This window comes from Ammodytes marinus (genome assembly GCF_949987685.1).
Source record: "Ammodytes marinus genome assembly, chromosome: 1".
Lineage (NCBI taxonomy): Eukaryota > Metazoa > Chordata > Actinopteri > Uranoscopiformes > Ammodytidae > Ammodytes > Ammodytes marinus.
In genome coordinates this window covers 8,475,259-8,492,512 of record NC_137230.1, presented here as the reverse complement: position 1 = coordinate 8,492,512, position 17,254 = coordinate 8,475,259, and the positions used below count along the sequence as shown (strand labels likewise).

Below are 17,254 nucleotides of genomic sequence, written 5' to 3'. Positions count from 1 at the left end.
CAACTAGTATTACAGGATAACTAACAGACATATTGGAAAACCTTGCTTTACTTTCAGATAGCTTCTCTACGTTTCCTGACTGGTGAACTAATTGTGTCAATGTTTGGTCATGGACAACCTAGTGAGGTTGTAGAATAAAAATTGAGGGTGCAAGTTAACAGAATTGCAGGTTTTATGTGAAACCAAATGAAACCAATAACAAAGCCCTGTTGGCTTTACACATCTCTTCTTACTGCAATTTTGCTAATGATGGTGAGACAAAAATAACAATAATTTTGCACTTAAGTGTTGCACTTAAATGCAGCACTTACATGTGGCACTAGTTTGGCTAATTTGAAGCCAATGAGATCCAAAGAGTTTGTACCTTCATGGTTGAATGCACTTATTGGAAGATAAGCGACAAAAGCGTCAGCTAAATAAAATGTAATGTATTATAAGCACTATAAATACTAGGAGTAGCAGTGCCACAGGTATAATCTGAAATCAATGGGACCAGTGCACAGCATCACTGTTCAATACTTACTATTGTCTTTATAATGGTGTGTTCTTTACATTTAACATGCTAACTGTGTGAGGTGTTGATTATACATTGGAACGTAGTCCCAGAGAACAATTTGGCTCAGCTTGAGAGATGCCAATTTGAGAGACACAGGCGTTCGTCAATTTCTGAGAAGTGGAGACTGACAGCTGCAATGGAGTGGGCTGATCAATAGGAAGTAAATTGCAGGTTATATTGTGGACAATTAACTCCAGGTATAATTCAACACGCTGTATATAGAGGATTTATCACACTGCTGCTGAATGTTTGTGCCCATTCCCAAGACAAGAGGGAGTGGGTGTATTATTATATTATATTTACCCCCAGAATCAGCTGATTAAAATCTTAAAATCTACAGTACTGTTCGGAATTATATCCATAATCCTAGACTAGATGAAATGGAGAAATCATAGATGCAGAACCAAAACTGGGAGATGGAGGAGAAAATATAAAATATTTCTATCCAAAACTATCATTAGGATCGTGAAGTCTCTGGGGTGTGACATGGACAAACTGTGGCCACTGATGAGAACACAGCTGGAATATCTGGGATCAAATATTATTTGTTTGGGGGTTGTAGTGTTTTAAAGAACAGACGGTGTTAACTGTAAGTGGTGAGTTATGTGAGTCAGTATTATCTGCAGAGGGAGACCATATGCACTATCCATGTTGCTGTTAACAACCCCATTAGCTGCAGCAGACACGGTGCATGACTCCAAATACAACCCCCCAAAGGCTCTCTTAACGATTTCTGAAGACTTTCTGTCTCTGCCATGTTGCCAACCTTTCAATTAATTTTCAACCGCCCCATTAGAGAAAACAAAACAATGGACATGCTTTAAGACACAGTGTTAAGGGGTGCATACAGCTCCACTCCCGATGACATGTTCTCCATCCAGAATGAGGAGATCAATCATTTCAAATGTCATGGCCACATTGTTGTCTGTGGGGGGGGACTTCAATGCCTCAAATGGAGACGATGACAAAAACCTGAGGCCCTTAGTACACAGATACAAACACCTACCAGTAGTTGAAACATTCCTTATCCAATTTGGGTTTGGTTGTGGAGAGAAGGATGCTGCACAAGCTTTTCAAGCATCTGACTAAAAGCTTCAAGCTTTTAGTCAGAGGCTTCTAGAGCTCCACTGTTATAAGGACCTTTACATGAGGTCGTTGGTGTCACATTGAACTTCTACAATGACTCTCCTCTGTGCCAAATGTGACATTGAACGTGTGCATTAGTAGTAATATCCTGTATATATTGACAAGTGTGTGTTCTAAATTCCTAATTTGCCTTATTTTGTGTGTGTTTGAAAGTTATGCATGTTTTTTTGTCATTTGTATCCGTTTATCTGAGCTTAATTTCCAGCCTCATTAGCTACCCTGGCATTAACAGTAAAGAATAAATGAACCTGCCTGCCATGTTTGGATGAAGACACTTACCTTGATTTCTTCCTGTAGTTTTCCGAATCGGACTGTGCCATTCAGCATCCTGTTGATGAATCCCTGCTTTTCCTGATTTAGAAGCGAAGCCTGGGAAGGTAGAGAGGGAAGACGGAGGGTTACTGATCTAAGAAGAGACCACAGGGGGCGGCGGAAAGCACAATTGGATGGAGGGAGTGTGAGATTATGGGTGAGGTGGATAAAGGAAAAAAGAAGAGACTGTTGAAACTGCTGCCAAATTACAGTATTCCCACAGATGCTTCCATAAAAAGCCTATTTAGTTTCATTATCATACTGAACAAATGAGTGGTAGAGGTGAAGAGTAATAAGAAAAGAGAAAATGAAAGTATATTTCAAAAAACAAATCAATAGTGACTTATTATCAAATGAATAAATGAAACAATAGTGAATTGTCTGATGGTATAAAATAATATTTAGCATTAAATAATAAAACTCCAGCTGCACATTGTAATTGCAACCAAAAGTCCAAAGTTCTCCTCACTTTCTTTCTCTCACTTTGCCAAAAAGTGAAGGTCCAAATCCGCACAGGCTGTGACTACATACAACTGTTAAACTGTACATTAAGTCACTGTTTTAGAGTGTCATTTGATTTAGAGAGCATTTTTATATTCAGTATTTCTACACTCTAATTTTTTTCTCTGCTTGCTTAATTTAGACAAATTCATGTTTTTTTTAAACCATTTCAGGCACTTGCTGCATAATAAGCAGGACTGTCTAAAGCACCTTGATGGACAAAAAAAGCCGTGGCCTATTGAGAAACTGCAAAGTAATTCTGTTAACCTGGGGGTCACAACCAGAAAATCAAGCCAAATACAGTTATATCTGAATGTATCTCAGTCTCATGCTACTCAGAGAAACAGCTCAACTGCTCACCTATTGTGGCCTAGCCACAACACAGTAAATTACCAAATTGGAGCCTTGGTGAAAGAAGAAAATATCAAATTTTCTGTTGACTGTGATCTAATTTTAATGTTTTGAAGGTGTAAACAACCGCTCCATTTCCCTTTTGTTTGGGTCAGCGGACAGCCCAAACAACAATAAGTTAATTCAGTAAACTAGCTGACATTTTTCAGTATATGTAATGTCACTTTTTTTCTTTTTTTAAAAACACGGTTTGAACTCGTATAATTTGGACACCCAGACTTTCCACTCCTCCTCAGAGCCAGATTTACTAACATTATTATCTTTTTCAATAAGCACTCCTCATTTAAGTGTACACACAGCAGCTTGTTACTGCCTGCAAGTAAAGAAGAGATCAATATAGATGTAGTGTGGGGCTTGGATTATACAAGAAAAGCACGTCTTGGCTGATTCGGAACGATTTATTCCACCGCTATAGTTCCAGAGAATTGCTCTAAATAAAGCAATAGAAGGTTATATTAAATGAACGTTATCCACTCTGACATTTTTCTGTTATCCACTTGGATTGATGAGGGGAATAACTTGTCTGAGAAGCTGAGGGGAATGAAGCAAAATGCACACTGGAAATGTCAGTGTAGTGCAGTATGTAATGATTTTGCAGTTCCTGGAGTTTCAGGTTTAAATTCATTTTAAATTAACAAAAAGCCACAACTCTCCATCCACATCTTTGTTTGTGGTTGCAAAACAGGTATTTCATTTGGAATTATAGGTCACCATTGCTTTCAGTTTGTAGTTATCGATGTGCATGGCTGGACTGCACCAATGTAGGCTCAACCCTAATACCTCGCATTCACTGAGGGAATCAAAGTGGAAACCAACGTACACAACAACATTTGTTCTGCTTGTAACACGTCAGAGGAGAGAAAGAGAGAAAACATCTCTCTTTGAACACTCAGAGACATGAGGCTACAATATAGCACATTAACCATACAGGGTCCAGCGGTATACTAGGTTTCCACTTAGTTTAATTTTTACCGCAGTTTTCACTCTCATTACTCAGTCAATGTCCACTTTCCTAAAGGATAATAGAGACTATAAAAGATAATCAACAACCAACAATATATTAGTCAATTTCGTAAAAAACAAGGATTCAGACATTTTTATGCCAGGTGAGATAACACATAACTAAAAGGAATTCGCATTGGTCTGTTGGTGCATAAAATAAACAAAGAAAAGATCAATAAAGTAAGTCAAGAATATTAATTGAAAATAGAAAATGTTCAATAAGAATATATCAAAAAAGAAATGTGTGCAAACGACTATTCTTCGGAGGGGAGAGATGTGCATTGAGCAGAATGATCTAATGGCTGCAGTCTGTAAAGATGTGTGTTAATGAAAATAGTTTCTTCAGGTAAGGAAACTGTATGTTAATGTAAAGTGTGATATCTATGGAAGGGGATAAGAGCCAGTGTCAGTGGGGTTCCCTTTTTAATGAGGGCGACTGCATATGGTAAGAAACTGTTCCTGTGGCATGAGGTTTTGGTCCTAATGGATCACAGGGGAGTACCTGCACTATTTACACCTGCACTTTACATGTGGAAAATGACCAATCTACAATGAATATAGCTTTCTCCCTGCAGTCGTTTTGACTAAGCAGGTCATAGCAAGAAAATCACAGCTGATACTCATTTCATTAAAAATCCCGTCCATTCCAGTTCCACCAATTATCCCCGGAACTAGCTCACCTAAACTTAATGAAGTCCTTTTAAATGATGTCAGTTACACCTGTGTCTTTTCTGCTAAAACATACCAAAATGTCTGCTATAATAAAGATCTTTTGCTGACACCTTAGTCATTTCCGTATCATCACTGCATCTCACTGTTGACATGAAGAGTGCACCTCAGGTGAAAGAGACACAGCACCTGTTTGATAAATGTAACATGAATTCAGGCACAAAAACAATTTTTCCTTCTCAGAGTTATCTACGTCTGTGGATTGGCCACATGCTGCGCAGCTGCTCCTTATCCATATCTCTTCTGTATATGTAGAGGGTTGGCTTTATCAGGCATTTACCATATTGCCTGTGTTCCCTTTTAGCTGTAGCAGCTACTATATGTCCTGGGTCCTGCCAGCTCTCCTGTGCTTGTTTCTCTAATCCTACCTGTCTTCACACCGATTACAAACCCAAATAATGACCAAGTATTTTCCCTTCAAACCGTACCAGCTGAGTTTTGCTGTCTGCCTCAATACCTAAGCAGGCACTTCTAACAAAAGCCTAAAAGATTCAATTAACACTGCATTTTCCCAAAAATATTTTGTGATTTGGTCTTATTTGCACAGGTTGCATGAATTAAAAAATATATATATAGGCTATGTATAACTATTTGTGAATGCTGATGGAAAGTTTTATATAAAAATAATATAATATATAGAGTAATACTTGTTCACCTGCAGTGATAAAGGTGTCAGTAATTGTATGCACCTGTATGTAAATACATAGTACAGTAATACACAATCAGTACCAGTAGTATGATTAATACCATTTGCAATAGTTGGTCCCGCTCCTGGGAAAGGTGCTCCGCGACAGAAATGACAGCTCCCATGTACTGCCGAGTCTTTTCCTCTGTCAACACACACTCCTCTTTCTGACGCTTCAACACACTCATCTTCCTCTCAGCCTTCCTGGAAGATGGAGAGACAGAAGAGAAGTAGGAAATCGAATTAATAAGAGTGAAAGAGACAGGGGAAAATTAGTCAGTGTTCAGGGGAAAGGAGTAGGGCAGAACAAATGGTTGAAAACAGGGAATACAAGAGACGATATCTTGAGACCCTGCCGTCATGATTCGACAGGTTAAAACATTGTTGCTTAATGAAACACCTTCTGACAATGGTCACACTTCAAGATGAGAAACTCCACAATGGGCTCAGCTGAAGTCTACAGGGACCAGCAGAGCAAAGGGTTCCAGAGAGACTACGACAGTTTATACATCAGCTGTAATTCCTGACAAAATAAATAGTGCATTACTAGGAGTACTTCAAAAAATCAGGAATATAGGAAAATGATTTGATCTGATTTAAACTATGATAAAATGAATGAGGAAAAATCTCTGTGGCAACTCCAGCCTATCAACAGTGTCTTAAATAATCTGTGGCACAAACATTCATGATTATTTTTATTGTACTTTTGGATTAAATTGGAATATTCTCTTAACATGTGCTAAAACTCTGAAAAATAGCGATTATCCCTATCTTTAACAAAGTGGCTCTGAGCATGGCATCTGTTACAATGCTGACCTGTCCTACAGCAAGGGAAGAGGCACTCAAAGCCCACTTTAGGTTAAACTGTGGTTGCACAACGTTCGTGAAGAGGCTTTTAAATAAACACATTGCTCTGCATTTAACATCATACTGAAACGACAACAATTAGATGTCCATTGTTTTTCTTTATACTGTAATATAAACAGCCATGTTGACAAGACTTATAACAATGTCAGTTTAACAGGGTAGTCATAAGCTTTTAAACAGATCTGCTTTGTAGAGAACGATAATACAGAGCTTCTTTAAGCTGGGAACACACCGCACTGGCCGCGCGGCGAGATTACATACAAAGTCAATGTACTAGCGCGTGGCCGCGCGTCCACCCAATAATCAGCGTCCAGCGGCCGGCGGCGGGGGCTTGCGCGGCGCGGCCTCATGAGAGGCGCGTGAATCAGGAGCGCGGCCATTAGCGGCGCATAGAAATTGTGTCATCGAAGGAGCGTGAATCGAAGGCTTGTGCGGCGAGCACGGCGCCGCGCCTCCACAGCGAACCTCCTGCATTCACGCGGCCAACCGCCGCAGGCGGCCAATGCGGTGTGTTCCCAGCTTTAAAGAAGATGCGATTGCAGCAAAGGAGTGTGTTTTGGCTTTCATGTGTACTGTGATATCTAACAAAGAGAGCAGCGTATTCAGTACCTGTTGGCTTGTTTAGTGAGTGCCATCTCAGCCTCCATTCTCTTTATATCAGCAGTCAGGTTGGCTTTGTCCAGAGCTAGACTCCTATTCTCCTCCTGCAGACTGGACCATTTGAGAAGAAACTCCTCCATCTCACTCTTATTCCTGTGCTCCTGTTCCTCCAATTGTCTGAAAGCCAAAAGCAGATTGTACAGAACATTATAACATAGCCTCTCTTGTATTTGGTAAACACTCTTTACAATATTTTTTTTATCCCATATTATTTGTATCATACATAGTCTGGAATTCACAAGAAAGTTAAGTAAATAACATTTTTCACATGTATATACATAATGAGTGCATTAATGATACATATATATAAAAACAAATCTCCAGGTTCATTATGACATCTTCAAAGAGAAACTTTGCACTTTTAACTCAGAGATGAAAAGTGCAAGGCAGTCTTTCTTTTCTGACATCATCACCAAGAACAACAACAATGCAGGTGCCCTATTTGCTACTGTCGACAGATTAACAAACCCTCCTGTGCCAGTAGCATCTGAACATCTTTCCACGAGAGCCTGCAATGAATTTGCCTCCTTTTTCACTGACAAAATTCACAAAATTAGACAAGCGGTCACCGCATCAATACCAAGTTCAACATATGTGTTTTCCCTGTGCCCACTTAAAATCAATTCAAATAAAATGACAGAATTTTATCTAATCAACCACAAAAATCTGGAGGACATTTTACAACACCTGAACTCCTCCTCCTGTTGCCTTGACATTCTGCCCACAGGCTTCTTTAAAACTGTTTTTAGCTGGCCTCAGATGTTCTACAAATTGTAAACATGTCCCTTCGCACTGGTGTATTCCCACAGGCCCTGAAAACAGCAGTCATTAAGCCACTCCTAAAAAAGAACAATTTAGATACATCACTCATGAACAATTATAGGCCCATATCTAACCTTCCATTTCTAAGCAAAATCATTGAAAAAGTTGTTTATCAACAGCTAAATAACTACTTAGCAGTGAACAACTGCTTTGACGTCTTCCAGTCAGGTTTTCGACAACACCACAGCACTGAGTCCACTCTGGTTAAAGTCCTCAATGACATCCACTTAAACACAGACAGTGGCAAAAGTTATATCTTAGTTTTACTTGATCTTAGTGCTGCTTTCGACACAGTTGACCACAACATATTACTAGATCGCCTCGCAAACTGGTTTGGACTTTCTGGAACTGTGCTAAGCTGGTTTGAATCCTACTTAAAGGACAGAGAATACTATGTGTCAATAGGTAATTTCACATCCGAGCGAACAAATATTGAATGCGGGGTTCCCCAAGGTTCCATTCTTGGGCCTCTTCTGTTTAACATCTACATGCTCCCACTGGCTCAGATTATGAATAAGAACAAATTATGCTACCATAATTATGCAGACGACACACAAATTTACATAACCATATCACCAGGTGACTATAGTCCAATTCAAACACTAAGTAAGGATTTTTACTCCTTGGCTTTCAACCCAGCATGAGACCTTAATTTTGTTTTAGTGTCCTATGGTGTATTTTATTCATTGTGCTTATTAGTTTTATTTGTTTAAATTGTTTTTTTCTGAATTTTAAATTGTTGTTTTGTTTTTAAATTGTTTTATCTGCATTATGTACAGCACTTTGTTTCAGCTGTGGTTGTTTTAAAGGGCTTTATAAATAAAGTTGAGTTGAGTTGAGTTGAGTTGAGTAAGTGCATTGAACAAATCAATGATTGGATGTTCCAACATTTTCTTCAATTAAACAACGACAAAACTGAAGTAATTGTCTTTGGTGCCAAAGATGAACAATTAAAAGTCAGTGCAGAGCTTAAATCTGTTATGCTAGAAACCACACACCAAGCCAGAAATCTTGGTGTTGTCATAGACTCAGACTTGAATTTCAAAAAACACATTAAATCAATTAATAAGTCAGCTTATTACCACCTTAAAAACATATCAAGAATTAAAGGGCTTATGTCTCAGCAAGATTTAGAAAAACCTGTCCATGCATTTATCTTTAGTAGACTTGACTACTGTAACAGTGTTCTTGCAGGCCTTCCAAAAAAATCTATCAGACAGCTTCAGCTAATTCAGAACGCTGCTGCTCGAGTACTCACCAGGACCAAAAAAGTGGATCACATTACCCCAGTTCTGAGGTCTTTACACTGGCTTCCTGTCACTCAAAGAATTGATTTAAAAATATTGATGTTGGTTTATAAAGCCCTAAATGGTCTAGGGCCAAAATATATTACTGATCTGCTGATACGTTATGAGCCGTCCAGAGCCCTTAGGTCGTCTGGGACAGGTCTGCTTACAGTCCCCAGAGTTAGGACTAAACAAGGAGAAAACAAGTTGTGTATTTTAATCTTGCCCCTGTAAAGCACTTTGAGTGGCCTTGTGTCTGAATTGTGCTATATAAATAAACTTGCCTTGCCTTGCCTTGCCTTCCCTATGTACAATTAAAAAGGAAAAGCCTCAGGTGCGGCAAAAATTAATTGATAGTAAAACTAAAACTGAACTGAGGTGAGCTCTTGAAAAACCTTTTGGAAAGAACAAGATGAGGAGCCTTGGCATTTTGGGTGAGAATATGGAGTGAGAGCTGTGCAACCTTTTCTAAAGTAGAGCAAATGAGAATGTGCGTCACTGATATAATCTGCTCAGTTTTCCTTTTTTCTTGTTCTCCCTTCACAGAAAATGACTGTATTCCATTTCATGAGCTAAACTGTTTCAAATACTGACACACTCATATTTTAGAGCAAGAAATATATGATTAAATGTGACAATGTAGCTGTACCTTCTGAGTTTCCCAGCAATGTTGCAGTGTTCCTCCCAGGTGACGGCATCCTTCAGGCGGGCCTGTAGAACTTGAACCTCCCTCATATTTTTCTGCAACTCCCTCCTGCTCTCTTCCAAGTCCTCCTGCAAACGCTGCTTTTCTGCCTCTAACAACATTAGTTGTTTAGACACCTTGGAAACTACAGAGAGGGGCAAGAGAGGCAGTAAAATGAAAATAAACTGTCAAAATTAAATGGAGAAAATTATTCAGTGACACAATAAAAGAGAATTATGCCAAAAGCCACATTTAGTAGCTACATTTTCTTTTAGTTTTGATTACAAGATTCCCTCTTCAATTTTAACCATAGAGGATTTTCTCTTATAAATACCTATATGGTTTCAATTGTGTTTTTACTTTTCTTTTTACAAAGGGCCCTTATGTCGTGGAAGGGCCACAACCAGGACACCCAACCGCTTAGAATTTTCCGGACCATGACATTGGCATTGGTCCCCTTAGCATTGTTTTGACAGAAAATGCATGGTGCCATTTGAAGGCAGCAGAACAAATATTGTCTCGGTCCCAACTGTGCCTGTAGTTGTTTCCCTTGTGTTCGCTTTCTCTCCTGTGTTCCCCTGTCTGCCTGTGTGTGGTGTGGCTATGACTCCCTCCCATGCTCTCTCCTGGATCACTCCAGATTACAACTCAGCTCACTGGTCCGGCTCACCTCCTGCCTGTCATCGTATCCACTGTGTTTACCACAAATAAAAACATGCATGACATCATGCAACTACAAAATAGCCTCTTTAAGCGAGGCCTATGTCTGCCCAGACCTGCGCAATTATGACGAGCGTCTTGCTCACCGAACAGCATTATGGTTAGACTTTTTGTCCGATTTGCACCTGCGCCGACTGCAGCTCGACTGCATGAGACTTTGAAGTCTCCCTTCCCCTATAGGAGCTAGACACTGCAGTTGCTCTCCACGGGCTGCGGGAGCTAAATGTTTGATGAGAAACTGCTTGCTGAGGAGCGGAGCTGAGCGCTGATTTGGAGTTTAAACCCTGTGCCTTTGATGAATTTCCCCAATTGTTTCCGCAAAAGTCTGACATCACCACTAAAAATTTGATTACGATCCATTATATATATATTCTTTTATCATTACACCACAATGTAAATGAGCTTAAGAAGTAACCTTTTATAGACTATCTATGGAAGTAACACTGGTCTGCATCCTTGACATACAAGGAATAATTAGCCTACAGGATTGAACTCTCCTGTAGCCTATAGATTTGTTTTAAAGTGAACACAAACTTGGGTCACATTAATTTGTAGTGACGTGTTATCTTTATGCCATTAAGATTATAGCAGCCTATTATAAAGTTAATCTCTACAATATTAATAAGGGATTTTCTAGTACATCCACTTCATCAACAATGTAACATGCTTACTACTGAAATCAGTCATATTTTTAAATATGAATACATTTACTTCCTATATCATATTCATTGTACAAAGGGAGAAATACTAAACCTGTTTCTTTGGATTGTAAAGTTTTTTTTTGTATCACTTCAAAGTAGGCTAATCTAGTAAATGTAAGAAAGATTTGTGGGGATATCACTAGTTTCTTGTTGTTTTGATGCCCTCGCTTTTGAAGTGTTTGCTCCTCTTTGTTTTGTTTTGTGTGCTGCTTCGAGTGTAGTAATGTAGCCCCTCTGTGAATATATGTATGGTTCTAATGTAATTTCAAAATATTACTTGAAAACAAACTTCATACCCAACAAAGACGCTACTTCCAACGGCGCTGTTCGGCTTCAGCCACCCTTTTTGGTCACTCCCCCGACTGCACTCGGCTACCCATTGTCTACTTTCGAGAAGAGCCGCAACTGAGCTGGAACGAGCCTAATAACTCCCTAAACCCCAACACATATCAAACTAGTTGGTTGTATTTCTTTATGCGAAAGACTGCAGATCACCGGAGTTCTCATTAATAAATGTCACATTGTAAAATGTGAAGTAACCTTTACAATGTAAAATACTGTACACTTATTCTCGAAGTAGCATTGGATTGATTGACATTATACTACTCTACAATATTATATTACAGCTTCACTGAATTTTCTTTTAAAAATGTGCTTATATCATCATTATATTATCTTATTAACCATTATATTGATGTGACTGGCTGGCTTTTTATTTCACCCAGCCCGTTTGCATTTTTCTCTTTTGCACATCAACATCATCAACCAAGGTAGCAGCTCTGAGTTGCCCACACAGTCAGCACATCCAAGACATACCGTTTTGCTATGTTGTTTCCCTGCATGAATACAATCTTTCACTGTACTTGGTAGTGGTACCTTCAGAATGGTGTCTGCCATGGCTGGTCTTTGCCTTAACATGCTGAGCTTCGAGCTGATCAATCAAAACCTGGTTCTCCTGCAAAACCAGAAAGGCCTGTTGTTGTAGTTGTTGACTAGAGAGAGAGAAAAAAAGACAAAATTATTATATTATTATGACACAAAGATTCTATGGCAACATGAATAGCATATTAAAAATAAAAAAGACATAATATCAGCCGCTTACCCTTTCTAACGTGATATTAACTGATTGGATACCTCATATGAAAATGTAATTTTATTATTCTTACTTTAAAAGCAACAGTCTAAATTTCATGCATTGTCTAAATCAATTACTTTTTAAGTACATACACATTCTCAAAGAGTATTCTTATGAGTATTGTCTTAAAAAATGTATAGGTTTATGAGAAAAATATTTGTAAACCCTTAAAGATAAAATTAGCGACAACACACAGTAATAGCCATTTCAGACGGTAGGCGACATTCCGCTCGCGTTGTCGACTGGCCCCGCAGCGTCACGGGAGACAGGCAATCAGTGGATCAGAAGAGAGAAAGTGCTGTACCGATTTACATCACTCATATTTCTCCTTACCAGTCCTTTTGGCTGACCCCTCCCATCTTTGCAATTTCCTCATGGAGTCTCTCATTTTCTTTGATCACCTCCTCCGCACGAACATGCAACCTCTTCACCTCTTTCTGTGGGAAAAGCAGGCAAAGACACGAAAGGACTTCTGATTTCAAGTACGCAATTTGAGAAGGTTTTCACTGAAGAGAGCAATATATATATACTGTTTATATACTGGATCTTTGACTAATGCAATCCGTCGTGATTTCATAAGTATATCTTAGGTTTTGATCCCATTCAAAGCCTACCCATATCCAAGGCAGTAGCCTTATGATTCTGAAAAAATATATGAATATTACATGCTCCTGAATCAGAAGATTACAGAGGATTGAGGAGATAGTAAGAATATGGTAACACACACACATGCTGTTAATTTCCCTCACACAGTTTTACCTCAGTGGTTTGCAGAAGTGCATCTTGCTCATTCATCCTGTCTTCATAGGCCAGCAACAGAGGAGATATATACTTCATGTCAAGCTATAAAATAGGACAATGAGACATTATCCAAATTAGATTTGCTTCTACTCACATTACATCACAAGACTTAAGGCAGTTTCAGACGGGAGGCAATTGTTGCACCTGGTAATACATTCTCAATGAGAAGCAAGAGAGGGAGGCACGGACGTTCTGACAAGCGTAGCGACAAGAGCGCAAACTCCGTAAAACTTTCGCATCCGTCCTCGTCAAATGCATGCACGCACGGAAGCAGATTGAATAATTGAAAACAGTTTAACTTTTTCCTACGCACCAGTTTATAAATCGGAATTGCGCTTCTACCATCTGAAACGATGCTGTGGCTCCCAGCGACATCACTAGAAATCGACTGTAACTCTCAACGTAGTCACTAGAGATATGCCATTAATAATGTTATGGAGTTCCACTGAGGGAAAAACATCACTAGAATTCTACGAGCACTTTCAATGACATCACTGAATTTCTTGCGTGCTGACAAAATCACTTGTTGTCAAAATCTGTGAATATCGCCTCATGATCCACTACCTTTCCAAAGGGTATATAAACAAACGGGGCCCACCGTAGAAGGCCGGTTTACAGAGCCTAGATTGTGTATTAACACTGCATTTTTGTTCAGCACAGACACAGTATGTACAGGTAGCGGATCACAAGGAGATATTCCCTGATTTAGAATTTTTCTTTGACAAAATGCATTTTCCAGAATCCCTGACTCCACCAAAAGGGTTCTACAATATAGCCCTCAGTGACATCAGTAGTTTGATACCATTGCTCACAATGACATCGTTGGAATTCTACTGTAGCTCATTGACATTAAGTAAGTCATCATTACTAACATCCTACTGAAGGCCACAATAAAATAAATTCATCAGGACTTTCAAACTGTAGCTCACAATGATAGCATTGGAGTTATGGTGTCTGTCTACCATAAATCATTCACCTGTATTAAAAAAGGTATTTCCTTAAACTAGTCAACCATGTCAACCAGCCTTGAGGTTAGATTACTGCCCTGTCGTATTAAGGTAATGTACTGTGCAGATTATATCGGGATACTGACCAGCCAGGGAGGAGGAGACCCTGTCTTTGGTAAGCCACTCATTCTGGAGGACTGGGCGAGACACATGAAAGAGAAAGAAAATACAGTTAGTCATAATAACCACTGTTAATATGGCAGCTTATGGCAAAGCAGATATATAAAAATATGTTGATAAAAACAAAGGATTAAAATCTGGTATAGTATATATGATTTCATCACATTTGCATTTACTGTAGATATCTGAAGAAGATAATGTTTTACATTTTGCTGCTTCTTGTGAACAGTTGCTTGTCAAATTTAAAAGAAAGCTTATTAAACATTTTCACTGGCAAACAAAATTACTGTTTTATAACAAAAGAACAGATACAATTTCAGTGTTTATGGGATCCAAAGAAAGAGACAAAGCAAAATTCAAGCGTAGATAATTAAACTGATTAAGACTAATCCTATTGAACTATTATTGCATTATTCTACAAATAAATACTCCCTATTTTCTTCCTGTATCGCTTTCTTGCACAGGTCAAACTTCAGCTGTCACAAATGAAAGCGAACAGCTACAGAGAAAGCAAACTGGTAGCGATGAGAGCCAGGGATCTCTTGGTGTGAAGACACAGCATGAGGTAGCCATGATTAGGCAACCTTTTTTCTGCAGGATAAAACCCACAAACTAGACAGCCACAGATACGTGATCAAGAAAGTATTTTGGAGCAACAAATCAGATGTAAGGACAGACATAGGGAAAACCTTGTTTCGCTCACCAGGAGTTGTGGATCAAAGGGGGATTTTTATCTTTAAGGCTTGGTTGCAAAGAAATAGTTTTTTTCAGTGCTCCAGCTTTGAAAATAAAGTGACGTACTGGCAATAGATTCTGTATAAAATTTCATCAAAGCAGACTGAGGTAGAGGTGATCAAAAGATTTGATACAATAAAACAAACAAAGTTGTTCTTGTTGGCGAACAAAGCAAATCAGGTGAATACGTCTAGAATACACAAACCTGTTTACATTCAATTAGTGAGACATACTAAAGAAATGTTCCTGATGCCATTCCCTGACAGTACTGTTTCTTCCACTGGCGAGCTTTATAAGGCTGGCTACATTAGCCTTCTAACATAATTATCTTAAACCAAGGCAACCAAGGCCCATGACATTTTAATGGGGGCTACAAACAGGTCACAAGAGTTTCCATTCACAAATGGTCCATTTGAGATTAATGAATGTGTTTTCAAAGGAAATTCTTATAATATTCTGGACCAAAAACACCTTCAGCGATATACTGTACAAGATGAGGTTCTACACAAAAAGCAGAAATGTAATCTTGTAGCTTGTCATACCTCCTGTTTAGACAAAGGTCTGAAGCGGGTTTGGTAACGACTCAGCTCCACATTCAGACGGTGAACTGTCAATTTGAGGGCGTCGTTTTCATCCACCAGCTCCTGAGCATGACGCCTCAAATTCTGTAGCTCTGCCTGGTTGCCTGTAAGCACATCAGGTTATATACATATGTTTGAGACATTAAACAGTACTCTTATTCAGAATATCATGATAGTCAGAGTCAAGGGCTTAGTGGCCTTACAACATAAGATAAAATAGTCATACTCATTGTCGTAATGGCTGGAGGAAGGAAGACAGCAGACCAGTGAAATCTCAATATAGGAATTCAATTCATGGCAGGATGACCTATTGAGATATGTCTATTTCTATTCTTCAACTCTCCATGTGGTCTGCTGGCTGACCCTGATCCGTAGTCCCAGGGAAGAAAAAACAGACAGCAACTCTGCAGAATGCCTGTTGTAAAAATCACTTTTCATCAAAATCATTGAATATCTCCTCACAATTCGCTACCTGTTCATAAAATAAAGATCCTGTGCTATTAACAGAGGGTATGTAAACAAAGGGGCCCCCCGAAGCTAGCAACATGCCCATTTATATAGCCTAGGTTGTCTATTAACAATGTATATTCGATGATTTTGTCAAAAAGTGATTTTGACCTCATGCGTTATCTAGCATCGCTGACTCCACCTTTAATAAATAATACATCATCAATGCAGGTTTTACCATTGATGATGTACTCTTCATTAGAATATGTGTTCGAAAATGGCTATAGAACTAGTACTTTTGCTTGCTGCTTCTCCCTGATCACCAAACCAACATGCAACACATTTAAACTGACCATTTTCTTTCCTCATTTAAACAATGTTTTCCTCTTGATGTCCTTGGCATCAATGTATCTCCAGCTCCCTTCTGTTACCCCTGCACACACATATATCTTTTGTGCCAAGCTGCTTAATTCCTTCTCTGTCCTTCTCCTGTCCTTTCATCCCTTTTCCCCTGTTCCTCTTTCCTCTTTACCTTTATTGATTTTCTATCTCCCGCCCCTCATGCTCCTCTGTTTGTGCCTCTGCATATCTCGCCCCAGCTCTACCTGCAGATGGCCGCAGGTTTGAAGAGGCCTGGCTGTGACTGATCTCCTGTTCCAGCCGCTGCAGTCTCTCCTCTAGGTGCTTTTGTTCATCTACCATCCTTGTGTTCTTCTTTGACAAGGCCAGCACAGCCTCCCTCTGCGCCTCACTACTTTGTGCCTTGCTGGGCTCTGGAGACTGCCGGGTTGGGTTTTTGTTTTTTTCGGTTTTGATGGGTTGGCTGGGGTGTATAGTTATAATAGATGGGGCAGCTGTAATAGGAAAGGCAAATACATGTTAGAGATGGATATGTACTGTAGGCTATTCCTAAAAAAAAATCCATATTTTCAATACATAACACATATGAGAATAAGCAAGTATCTCATATTGCCATTACATCAACAACAAAATATGTGTGTCAAGCAGAGATACAATTATTGAACTTATTGTTACATATTAAATTATTACTTTGACAGTCACTTTGGCAATATCAGGGACTATTCTAAATGACTTCAACTTAACAACTTCATTAGAATACATTGTGAGACATAACCAAACAACAAATTGCATAACATTGATGAGTGCGGTATGTTGTAGGATGTTTTTTGTAACAGAAAGAAATATACAAACGCCCAACCCAAATTGGAAAGAAGAAGGGAAAGATGACGGTATCAACAGTATGGTCAATCTACTGTTTAAGGGTAACAATGTGAAATATGCAGCATGTTGCAATTGTCCATAATTGTTACCAAAAGCTTTCCCA

The 17,254-nt window shown here is 39.0% G+C and overlaps 1 protein-coding gene across 1 annotated transcript in view; it reads right to left on the bottom strand.

Moving 5' to 3' along the window:
- cep89 (centrosomal protein 89) overlaps positions 1-17,254 on the bottom strand; it is a gene marked incomplete at its 3' end in the record, with an annotated part of 61,152 nt that overhangs the window by 37,027 nt on the left and 6,871 nt on the right. Inside the window, exons 7-16 of the mRNA XM_080046769.1 lie at positions 16,515-16,763; positions 15,424-15,566; positions 14,113-14,163; positions 12,978-13,061; positions 12,552-12,655; positions 11,960-12,075; positions 9,627-9,807; positions 6,819-6,986; positions 5,405-5,546; positions 1,982-2,071 (exon numbers count right to left, since the gene is read on the bottom strand). Coding sequence (XP_079902895.1) covers positions 1,982-2,071; positions 5,405-5,546; positions 6,819-6,986; positions 9,627-9,807; positions 11,960-12,075; positions 12,552-12,655; positions 12,978-13,061; positions 14,113-14,163; positions 15,424-15,566; positions 16,515-16,763 — 1,328 coding nt within the window. The remainder of the gene's footprint in view (positions 1-1,981; positions 2,072-5,404; positions 5,547-6,818; positions 6,987-9,626; positions 9,808-11,959; positions 12,076-12,551; positions 12,656-12,977; positions 13,062-14,112; positions 14,164-15,423; positions 15,567-16,514; positions 16,764-17,254) is intronic.